The 13,012-nt window shown below is 35.3% G+C and overlaps 1 protein-coding gene across 4 annotated transcripts in view; it reads right to left on the bottom strand.

Annotated features, from left to right (window-relative positions):
* The window catches only part of MYO16 (myosin XVI), a 516,601-nt gene that overhangs the window by 21,045 nt on the left and 482,544 nt on the right, over positions 1 to 13,012 (bottom strand). For 3 of the 4 annotated variants that reach the window (XM_006909366.3, XM_015587388.2, XM_025045004.1), the window contains one exon: positions 5,817 to 5,908. In XM_006909366.3, coding sequence (XP_006909428.1) covers positions 5,817 to 5,908 — 92 coding nt within the window. Of the gene's footprint in view, positions 1 to 5,816; positions 5,909 to 10,834; positions 12,819 to 13,012 lie in introns of those variants that run through there. The other variant, XM_025045002.1, reaches the window with a different exon arrangement.

A 13,012-nucleotide genomic window follows, 5' to 3' on the forward strand; every position in this document is an offset into this window, starting at 1 on the left:
AATATCAATAACTTAAGATATACAGAAGACACTCTCTTACTGGTAGAAAGTAGCAATGATTTGAAACAGCTTCTGACGAAAGTGAAAAAAGAAAGTGAGAAAGCAGGATCATATTTGAAGGTTAAGAGGACAAAAATCATGGCTACACAAGAAGTACAAAACTTTAACACAGAAAATGATACCAAAATTGTTAAAGATTTTGCTTACCTTGGTTGAATCATCAATTCGAAGGGAGACTGCAGGCAAGAAATCAAGAGAAGGCCAAGACTTGGAAGAAGTGGGAAAGATCACCAAGAGCAAAGATGTGTCATTAGAGACCAAGGCTAAGATCATCCACACTGTCATATTGCCAGTTACTATGTACAGATGTGAAAGTTGCACAGTGAAGAAGGCCGATAGGAAAAAATAGATTAATTTGCAATACAGTATTGTAGGAGAATTCTATGGATACCCTGGACGACTAGAAAGATGAACAAGTGGGTTCTAGAACAAATTAAGCCTAAATGACAAACTCTGAAAGTGCAATTATGAATGGAGGCTTATGCACTGACTTCACGGTGGGATTCGTCTCAGTGCAGCAGGCAGGAATGGGATCAGGACCTGCAATATATATTTCTCTAGAAATATGGTGCCAGAACAAATATAGCAAAATGTTAAGATTTACTGAAGTTCAGCGTTTTACTAATCACTGTCACTTTTTCCCCTAAGTTTATAATATACCATAACAAAATGTTTTTGAAAATCACGAACATGACATTCTGTATCAAAATTCCAGGTAAGTGTTGGATCCTGCTGATTCAGTCTAATTGCTTACATATTTTAGGTAGTGTCTATTCTTTTAGAGTCAGAATTGATGTTCAGAATAATGACCTTGAAAAAAAAGAAATACTATGATAATAACACCAAGCACTTTTTGAGCACTTATTGTATTGCAGGCAGCATGCTTGACATATATACTTTTTAATCAATCTGAAAAATAATTACTACTTTCTAGAACCACATGTTAAATAACAGATATGGAACTCATACCTGTTATTTTTCTTTTCTTTCTTTAATTTAAAAAAAAATAAATCAAATTAATATTGAAAGTCTAAGTTAACTAGAATTTAAAATTAACCCCATTATCTCAGTTGCATTGTCACTCCCTCCCTTATGTAATAGTGTTGGCTAACTGCAGCTTTCCCGTCTGGAAGGTGAGCCTGCAGAGATATCTAAGACCTTTTTCTTCTTTAAAAACATAGTCACAATTCTGATCTCTTATTCTTTTAATAATTCTTACGATTGAATTCTCCTCATTGATTATAGTCAATGTCTTCATCAGGAAAACTCTATGCATTTGAATACATTTGGGATATACGCATGCTGTAATTTTATGAAGGAAAAAATACAAAATATAGGAATTGGTCTTTTTTTTTATTTTCCAAGTTTCTATATATTTTATAGGATATGTCCCTTTAATGTTGAAAATGCTGCCATTTAACTCATACTATCAAATTAAATTACTGCCTTTATCTCTTGCACATAATATGAAAGTCATGAGTGGTGCATACTGATTCCCGGAAAACTCAGGTTTATGAAAGTTTCCTATGCTAGATCTTCTGTTTGTAGATTATAAATGAAATTCATACATATTTTCTTTTGAAGTGCTTATCTAATTTTTATTTCCTACCATGTGCTTTAGAATTACCCCTTAATGATTAAATTAAATGTATCTACATTTAGTTATTTTTTCGAATACACTTTCTTTTCCATGACACAATATATTTCAAAGCAGTCCATGTGACAAATAAAATGAATATAGAAAGAAAGCACTGGGTTTATTTAGTGCCCTGCAATTCCTCATTTCGTTGATATGTAACATTACAAAAAGGTTTCTTTGATCATTCAGTAAAACAAACCACATAACAATTTGTTTCTTGATGTGGATCAATTGCATATTGATTATATTATGGCTTTTATTGACAGCTGTGTTGGGAGTGGGCTAAATATACACTAAGCTCTCGGGTGCTGGATTGCCACTATTTTATCAGGCACCATTAATGATTTCTTACAATAAATATTTAAATATGACAGATATTAATAAAAAATTTTGTGCTTGTTAAAAAAACAAAAGAATATTTAAAAAGTTTGGCAAGAAATATGATAAATGCCCATAATGAAAATCAAATATCATAAACCATACAATATTACTATGGAGAATAGAGAGCTGAGAAGAATAAAATACCATAAAGTGAAAGTTGGTAAAGTTAAAATGAGAATGTAAATACAATAAACTATGCTTAAACGAAAAAAGAAAACATCTCATTTTTCAATGTCAAGTGTGGACCCCTAAATAGATGTGTAACTAGCAATTTTATGCCAAGGGCAAGCACTAAGCATTTATTTTATCCAGCCTCATCTGGTACCCTCCTGTCTTCAGGACACCCATCCTGAGCTGCTCATGCTTTTGCTCTATTTATAATCCGTGGGCATCCTGTGTCAGGTTACCTGGCCTTCTGAGTAAGCAGAGGATTACAATTACAACAACAACAACAACAACAACAACAAAAGCTAAGAAGCCATTCTTGATTGGAAAATGTCCTCAGTATTTCATTCACTGCTTAGTCTTTCACCACTGAGTTACTTTTAAAGGAATGCATCATGTCAAATGGCACAAACAAAAAAATATACATTTTATACCTTATAACATGGCAAGTAGATAAATGACATATTTTTATAAATGCTGTCTAATTCTAAAAACAATCTGAAGTAGTTTCTATAACCTATGAAATTTCAGATTTGATACTGCATGTGCCACAAAAGCCCTTTCCAGGGCCAGTTTACGGAATTCCATGATGTCACACATTCACTGTTGGCTTAATTCATGCCAAGTGCTTTAGAAAGACATGAATATTTTATCTTGGTCCACAGCGTAGACCTACCAAGCCTTCTATATAAGGAGTATAAATGAACACAGCCATATTCAAGCTAATGTCTCACTTTTCACTATTTTCAAATATTTTAAATAAAATTAATTTTTCCTAATTTTATGGAAAACATTTTTTTGCAAATAAAAATTATGCAATTATAGAATAGAAACTATATTTTCTATCTTCTGTACCTTGAAGAAAGAAACAACTACTACCTATTGAGGTGCTACCCCTATCAGAAAATGTTTTATGCATATATCAAGAAAAAAGTTTGTATGCGTTATGTAAAAGACAAGTGTTTGGATACAAAGTAAATTTTATGGATAATAAAGATAAAATCAGATTAGTGTGTCAGTCAAAATTCTTATTTGCAAGCAGCGGTAACTAAATCTGGACATCTTAATAGGTAAAAGTTGTACTGGAAGGAGAAACAATGACAAGAAGTTAGAAGGAAAGATGAGGCAAATGGGACAAACCAAGGTAGTTGCAGTGGCTGCAACAGACATACACTGACCGACATCTGCAGCCGCTGGAAGGAGCCACGACTGCCAGATGGGCCCCCTCATCCTGTGGCAACGTCTATTCTGTCTTTTCCATTATGTCTCTCCCTCCATAATCCACGGGTGATATAGATTGACTGAGCCCAACTCATGTGTTTGTCTAGCTGTCAAAGGAAGGAGGAAGAGGGAGTTTCTCCCCTTATATTTTCACTGTGGCAGGTGAGAAATATGTGACTGGCAGCTAAAAAACGAATCATAAATAACGTGGCTACTTAGATTTTTGTTTTGAACCAAAAATTCTTTCAATTTTATGTAAAAGTTGAATGATTCTTGCATTCCTTCTAATGGGTTATTGTAAGTTCATTCTCTAAAGAGGATATATAATCTTGACATCCATTCGAGCTGTGGACTGAATTTTACCTATGGTCTTTGGCAAATTACTAAATCTATTTACTGTTTTCTTTATCCACAATAATGCCCATGCATTTTATCTTCCTTAAAGATATTTTATTAAAATCACTGATGCTAATTAAAATATATAGATATTCTCAAAGAGGTATTATTAAATTTTTAGTCAACAATTTAATTTCACAAATGCATGCTCAAGCAGTCCAAGAACTAATTTTATAGAATTCCTATTCAGCTGCATTAGTAGAAAATCTACAATGCAATATGCTTGTATGTGTCCATATTTCCTCTATAAATGTCACACAAGAGGCATTTATGCTCATAGACCTGTGGCCATTAAATACATAGTTTCACATAACTTGTATAGCTTCTCAGCAGTGAGGAATGTGTCCTACCATGAGAATGCCCACACTTTTGCATGGAAGAAAATGAGTCTGGTTTTCCATTTCTTTGAAAAAATGCACTGTGAGATAATTGAAGGCAGAGATGTTTGCATTTGAAAACAAGCCCCCATTGAGAACTAAGAATGGAAAATTATTCCTGATGACCTTTCTCATTTCTTTTTGTTTCTTGGCTAAGTCTATGAAAGATCAGAGGAATAGTTACAGAGATGCCTATTTTATGCACCTTCTTTCAAAATTAACCCTTTTCTCTATGAATTGCATTGTAGTGGGAGCCCTGGAAAGGATGTCAGATGGCCTATCATTTACTCTAATGTACAGGAATCAGCCTATAATAAAAATCAAACTAGTGTTCATTGCAAGTAAGGTCCCCTATGAATTATCTTAGATAAAGCATCTGTAATGCTTACAAGGTAAAGTAAATGCATCTCTAAGGAGCAGAGGAGAGATTAGGACAATCTATTATTGCAACCAATCAGCATTTTCTTTCTATTTCAGTGCCTATATATCAATGTAAGTGATATCAGCAGATTGCCTCCTGTAAGATTTATTTTTAAGATTAAAATTATTGATTTTTCTTACTACCTCATCAGTGTTATTTTAAAAAATCTCAGCTGATAATAAAGCCATGCCAAATATTCAGATGAAAGCTGATCATTAGCTAGACAGTTGATTTCATAAAAACATCTGGATACTTGACTGAGATTTTTAAAGATTTTTGTGTAGATATTTGACATAATAAAAGTTGTACTTACTATAACTTCATACAAAAAAAAAAAAAAAAGATCCTGTGGCTAACTCTGAATATGTTGATAATAAAGTCTTTGATATAGTTGTTTGTATATGACCTTGAATGCAAAGTCCTACCTTTTTGAAGATAATTTTTGAAAATACTATTTTAAAATTCAACACAAAAATAATGCTAAATTATGTAATACACATTCTTTTTTCTTCCTAAAAACACTTGTGATTTTTATTCCTGAAGTGATAATTTTCTTTATTTGGTTGAATTTTTTAAGGCCAAACACATTAAGCAATATATGCGAAATCACTGAAACACATCAAAACAGTTTTGTGAACTCTCATTTTGATTTCACAGTGCTCTGATCATACGTTATATTTTAAATAAGTTTGGATTACATAGAATTTGGAGGTAATAACTGATATGTAATGGCATGCCATAAAACCATAGGTGCTTCAAGCATTTTATTTCCATGTGTTGTCATTTAAAAACCTCCCATTTTAGTGGAGGCTAAATGAAGAAAACATATTAACATCATTCAGTAAATTTAATTCTCCTGACAGCAATTTAAAAATACCACAACATAAATTATGTCCACAATCTTCCATTTAAAACCATTTATTAATTTTTATTTGCTTTGGACATTATTATTTTTTAAACCAGTAAAAACCTGGATTCGGCTGAGACAGAGGAGAGAGAATGCTGAGCTGAAGAAACTTAAGGCAAAGATGAGATTACTGCCTTCTCTAGTCCTTGGTCATACCTTAATGAATCTTCTTGGTCATACCTTAGTGAATCTCCTATCATAACTTAAGTTCAGTTATTATTGTCTATATGAGTATCTGGGGGTCATTACCTGAGTGGTGTGACTTTCTCTATGTCTCTGAAATGTTGAGGTCGCTGTCCCACTCACAGACAACCTGGAATATCCATCTTCTTCAGGTAAACCTATTGAAGTTAACACAAAGTAGTTAAGATGTGTGTCTTTCCCTTGAACAAAATAAGTTGTGTATTTACCGTGATAAACTAAAATTGTTACACTTTTTGGATTGACATGATCGTAGATAAACACAAATTGAATAATAAAAATTTTCCAAGAAAATATGGGAATACAAAGCATTGGGGGAGTTTCGTTTAATAAAAGAGGCAGTATATGAGCAAAAGAGATAAATCGATAATGAAGAAATATATAATAATAGCACAAAAGTAAGCAAAAATCAGTAAAGAAGTATTGAAGGAGAGAAGGGGAATTTTTCTAGAAACTTAAAATTGATGAAGCATCGATGGGGGAAAAGAAGTATATATGGATAAGAAAAGAGTAAAAAGGTTCCTTGAGTTTCTATAAAAGACAGAGTTTGTATTTAATTTGTAGGGTAGCAAAGAAGGGATTAGAAGACAGATAAGACACAATTAAGTGTGTGTCAGATGAATTTTATTGACTAGTTTATTTTATATACAAAAAAAGGAAAGAGATTGAGTAGAATTCCATGACAAAATGATCAGGATAGCTGCTCAGCCATAATAGACCAATTCATAATCAACTATATAGAATGAATGATGGGTTTGAGAAGATTTACATCTCCCCTCCCCCAAATAATATAGAAGTACTTATGAGGCATCAAAGAATTTTTATTAATTATTCCTCATTACAGAAGCAGGGTTTTTCAACCTCAGCACTGCTGACACTTTGGGCTATATATAATTCTCTGCTGTGGGGGCTGTCCTGTGCATCGCAGAATGTTTAGCAGCATCGCCGGTGCCTACCCTAGATGCCAGTAGCACTTTTCCAGTGCGACAACTAAATATGTCTCCAGACATTGCCAAATATTCCCTGGAAAGCAAAATCATCCCTGACTTAGAATGATTGTGAGAGAGAAGGATCAGTATCATCCCAAGTGACTTATTTAGAAAAATAAATAGATTAAAAATAGCAACTACCCAATGGAATGAGTTACCTAGAGAACTTCAAATTCTGAAGTGATTGCTATTCATCTGAAATTAGAATTAGCAAGAATGGTGTAATTGATGAAACATATATATGATTCCTAAATTTTAAATATCATACTTTTCCAATTACAATACAGAGTTAGTTGTTCAGGAAAGTATACAAAATACTATCAACTCATAACAGGGCCTCCCAATTGATCTTCCTGTTATGTATATAAATACCTTGTATGGAAAGTTTAGCTTTATTGAGACTGGGTAGACCAAGGCCAGCACCTAAAAACTGATATACTTATGGATTGGGGCTCGTGTGCTGGAGAGTGGGTCTCTGATATAAGCAACAGCAATGTCTTCAGTTGGCTGGGTGAATATTGTATTAGAGACTGTGGTTGCAGGTGTGGAAAAGGTTCCAATCCAGCAGTTAGTGTTAGAGCAATCTGGAATCTAAACAGATGGAAGGGAGCATGGGAATCTAAGATCAGGCACAACTTGGACTTTCAGGCAACTAAAGCAGCAGATAGCTGGCAATATAATGTGTGTCCAGGTAGCAGGGCACAGCAAAGGGTTTGGGACTACGTGAAGGAGGGATGTCAAATTGTATGTGTGTGGAGGGGACAAATGACTGATTGATAAGCAAGACAAATGTCCACTTCTGAAGAATCTGGTTCACAGAGTCCAGGAATCTGAAGAAGGGGGAAAAAATTGTAATCTATTTTTCAAAAGTAAATTGTAATTAGAAGTTTTACTCTTCAAATCAAAACAGAAACACTGTTTAGTGAAGATACACACTCAGAGCCAAATCAATAGTATAACGTGTCTTATACTATTAATTGATACTTATAGTATCAATTATAGTATCAATTAAATAAAGTTACGCAATATTTATGGTTGGCCTCTGAATAAGGAAGGCACAAGGAAATACAATGAAGAATAAAGAAAATTTTCTACTTTTGAGAAGAAGTGGGAATGACTCTTATCAGAATACACAACAGAATGAGTTAAGGGGTAAGTAGGAGCACAGGTAAATTGAGCAGGTTTTTGGAGAAAGCAGAGATAGAGGAAACATGATGGTGGAGATGCCAAAGGGTCTAGGCCTTCCAAGATAAGAAGGATTTTGAAAGATGAAGAAGTTTGAGAAGGGCCTGCCTGGCTGAGAAGACAAATGAGGTAGCACAGTGAAATATAAAGAGCTTGCTCTCTGTCCAGGGGAGTGGCCTGTAAGAGTATGGCCAGAGGAGGGAATCTGGAGGATGTGCTGGAAAGTAAAGCAGGCCAGATATTAAAGGACTCTACATAACATTTCACAGAAATTGGACAATATTTGTAGGCAATGGGTAGCACTGTAGGTTTCTGAGAAGGGATGTGACACCGTTTTACCTGTGGTAAGTTGAAAGTCATTTCTTACCTGCCAAGTCAAGAAATCATTGACCTCAGAACCTATGGCAGGGTCAACAGAATATGGACAGATGGTTTCAGGTTGAGGAAGAGGAATATGTGGGAATAGAGAGCCAGGTGATGACAGAGGAAGAGTGAGGTAGAAGAGAGGGGTGCCAGAGAAATTCTGCATGAATAGTGTCTCCTCCTGATGAAGGAGGAGGTGAGGAGAGTATCTGGAATGAGAAGTGTGGGGTGGAGGAAATCCTTGACAGCTGTAGAAAATACGTGAGAACCACATTATGGCTAATATACCAAGAGAGTGTAGCTGGATAAAATAATATCTGGGAAGCACTGAAGTGCAAAGGAGGTCACAGGGCAGGATTTTTTTTTTTTTTTTTTTTTGACCAACGCAATATTTTATTTTGCTGCCAATTAAAAGCAGTACATTTTTAAAGACAAATGATCAAAAAGTGACATTAAAGGCACAAACCATCAAGAAAATCCAAACATTAAAAATAAATATATGTTAAAAATATTGTAAAAAATGCAAATTCAAAAGAACAATATAGAACATTTAAATACACTAAATAAAGGCTTTATTTTTCTTAAAACATCCTACAAATCAAAATAAAGTTCTACCCTCAGATTTTAAAATAAGGGCGAAGAATATGCATAGAAAATTAAAGACAATACAAATGACCGCTAAGTAATAAACATGTTCATTCTCACTATTCAAAGAAATGCATATAAGACTACATAAACTACCTATTTCCCTATCAAAATAGCAAATATTTCAAAATTTATTTTGCACACATACAAAAGTAAAGAAAATATGTAGTAAAACTCCAGGTACTCATCAACACACTTTGGAATTTTCATCATTTTAATCTTGTTTCACCTATTCATTATCTCTTTAGAAAAATATTTCAGGAATTTAAAAAATTTCCAGGAAGTCATTTACCTTGCAAATTCTTGAGCATTTGCCCCTAACTGATAGGACTTTTTTTTTTTTTTTTTTAAACATAGAATTTCCTCATTCAGCTAGGGGGAACACTGTTATGCAAAGGCTCCAGAAAAGCCCTAAAGTCTTATGGGTAGAAAATTCCACTGTGCGTTCTCCCAAGGTTGAAGGTTTCGGTGTTGAGGAGGGGGACATTAAGGTTAACCTAGATCCACCTATTTGTTGATTTTCATTGGAAAGTAGATTTCCATCACAGAATGATTGTTTACATATATTTATGAGCTTGCTCTAGTTTTCTCACGGCCCTAGCCATCTCCCCAGTCCAGGCTCTGAAGTGACAATTCCTAATTTAAACAGTTTTCTGTCCCTTCCTCTAACTATTTTTTCTACAGTGGCAACAGTGTGCCTCAAAGTGCTGATAAGCATGTCTGTTGGATATGAAACCTTCATTTAAAAAAACAAAACAAAACAAAACACTTGCCCCGATTATAGCAAGGACTAAGGTCTGAAATTGTACCCATCCTATCTATGTCCCGGCTCCTCTGCTTTGAGAAAGCATGCTGAGGCTCAGGGGAAGGCATTCCACTCATGCCGATCTGAATCTCAGCGCAGATACTGACACTCCATAGGATGGGTTGCTCTTAGCTTGGCAGACGAGAGTTAGAAAGTCATCGATTGTGATCAAGGGTCCAGGCAGAGGGAGGAGACTTTGCACTCTCTCTCCAGTGTAGCTGAGTACCGCTCAGAGCTGTGTATATTAAACCCTCCCCAGGACACTCAGGAGGGATGACTTTTAGTATATTCCCCTCATCAGTTATGGTGTGTATTTAGCCTCTTGAAATGTGTTGAATGATTTTTGAAAACAATCTGAGACTGAGGTCATGAAGTCTACAAGCAGAGCCCAATGGGTTTATTTAAAGTCTTCCAAAGAAGAGAATGAGATAGACTGTAAACGGTAGTGTGATAATGCACTTTATATGGTTAACTAGTTAGAATCTGCTAGTCAAACTCCTTGTCATTTTATAGGAACCTAAAAGTGTTTAGTCAATAGCACTGGGGTTTGGATTCATTTTTTATGTCCTCCCAGCTTACCAAGCACTCCTTAATTTTTCTCCTGTTTTTCTATGCAATTGGACATCTACATTCACGTTCCTCTCTGACCACCTATTCTGTATCTCCATGTCTGTCCTTCTCAAGGTATATTTCTCAAAGGTTGACTCTGAGCATAGTTTCATGGTCAGATGTTCTTTCCTCATTTCTCTTCATATTTTTTCCTCAGATGCTATAAACAATCCCTATTTTTCAAGCTTCCTTGAAAAGCTGCCTTTCTTAGCTTTCCATTCTGGAATCCTCATCTAATTCCAACACTCTAATCATTTATGTAACAATCATCGATAGCCAGAAGTCCTTCTTAGCTTTTGAACTACAAATATAACCCACAGAATTAAATTCCGCTTAGAACTTCCTTTTCTCTGCTCAGAGTGCACTATTCTCCCTTCATCTTTAGTCTCAAGTTCTTGGAGTCACCCCTCACTCCCTTTTTCTTACTTCTTGTACCAAAACATTCTCTAATACTCTTGCTGGGTGCACACAGCCTGTAATAGTTCGAATAAAGGAACACAAAACAGGTACTCCCAACGTCAAGTTTCTGTTCCATTGTTTACCCTGAATAATGAGATCAGGTAAATTTCTCCAAAATAGCACACAGGGCTCCTTCCAAACAATAGCCACCCTTTCAGAGACACTCTTTAATTGGTGTTCAATGCCCTGTACACATTTTCTTTCCTATCTTATATATTTACAAAAATATATATTTACCAAGCAACCCATTCACATCTCTGCCAAAAAGATATCATGTAGTAATTTTTCTTTCAATTAAAGGTGTTCCCTTTCTTGTCTGGATTCTATTTGTTTTGAAAATCCCAACTTTCACAATGAAATGTCCTTAACTCTTTCAGCCCATAAGACTTTACTCTTCTATGTGAGAATTGTTATTTACGTGGTTGCTTTGACACTTGTCACTGGCTGCCCTATTTTACGATCTCTCTTGATTGATAGCGCTATCAGCATTTTATGTATTTTCTCTCACTTTCTGTGTGCTCACAAACAGCGCACCTTGGGCTGCTTAGATATCATCGCTTCTGTCATTTTATAGGAATCCAAATGCCTGCATGCAACGAGTTCTTAATTAATACTCTGATTGACTGATGTGCATATGGCTTTCACTAGGGCTTCCTCCTGCCATTTTGTCCTTTATATTGTTGTAAATCCTCCAACCTAGAGATAAACAGATCCTTTCCTTGAACTCCATCCACATATCTCAACTTCATTCATCCCAGAGGCTCATTCATCCCAAATTATAATGTCTGTCATTGCCCTGAATACCAGTGTAGGCCATCAAAATGATATGCCTGTTTGACTATACACATGTGTGTATCTGGTCTATGTGTAAATAAGTCATAAGGCATTGATTCTAGCATTACACTCTGTAAAATCTTGGAGAAATTAATCCACTGCTTTGTACTTTATCTACCTCATACATATAATTTTTGGTTTTCTTGGGTAAATCCTCGGGGATCATCTAACTCTAAAATGTCTAAGATTTTTGTCATAGCTGTTTATAGGTAATGTTTATTGGGTACTAACTTTGTGCTAGTCTCTTCATTCTAAATAATCATAAAAATCTCATGAGCCAGGTCCCCTGGTTATCCCCATTTTTCAGATGAGAAAACTCAGAACTGGAGAGGTAAAGTAATTTGCTCATGGTCACGGAGTTAGTAAGCATTAGAGTTGGGGTCTGAACCTAGGGAAATAAGAACAATGCAACACTGCTAAGAAAATTAAGTTGGAAGTAATTTTAGGTTCCTCCACTTGAGCTGCTGCAAGCTTTGTATACCCGGCATGAGTATTAGAAAATGCATTGGTACAGGAGTTGAGAAACAGAGGGTGAAGGATGACTCCAAGAACTTGAGACTGATGATGGGAGAATGTGCACTCTTACCAGAGAAAAGGAAACGCAGGGTCAGCATTTCAATTCAGCTATTTTCGACCCCGACTTCTCAACCACGGTGGAGGAAATGTAATCGAAGTCCAAATTAGAAATAATTTAATATGACTTCGAAATAGTTTTAATTAGAGGGAAGAGTGGGGCAGGGCTTGCTTTCTTTGCAAAGCTACCTTCTGTTGCTCAAAATAGATAACTGTGCAATATTCCAGATTGTCAAGTGAAGGCTTGCTTCCTCTGGCAGTTAGCCTTTGAGTCAGACAACAGCATGAGTTCCAAAGAATTTATACATTTCCCATAAACAAAGTGATGTTAAATGTACATATGGATATATTTCATATGCTCCAACCAGAGGCTCCTTTGCCAATGGTCTGGACCTATCTTGAGGCAGAGCTGATGAAAGCCATTCTTTGATGTTCTCAAATCAGTATGGTTTAGTGCTCCAATGGTGCTAAATTCAATATGGTGCTGGAATCTATGCAAAGATGCAGAGCTCCTGGTCCTGCAAATGGTCTCACCCAGGCCTTCCCTGTAGAAAGCCCTTAATCGCCTCAGATAATCCTTGTTGTGCACTGAGGATGAACAAAATGCAAATAAAAAAAAGACAATTTTCACAGAAAGATATATATAAAAATCAAATATAATAACTGTATTCTTTAATTGCCATTTTTCCTGATGTCCAGCAATAACATATATATTCATTGAGCAGCAAAAGAGAAAATCATACTGAGCATAAAATGCTCTAGTTGGAATTTTTTATATCTCT

The sequence above is a fragment of the Pteropus alecto genome, unplaced genomic scaffold (assembly GCF_000325575.1).
Source record: "Pteropus alecto unplaced genomic scaffold, ASM32557v1 scaffold13, whole genome shotgun sequence".
NCBI classification, from domain to species: Eukaryota; Metazoa; Chordata; class Mammalia; order Chiroptera; family Pteropodidae; genus Pteropus; species Pteropus alecto.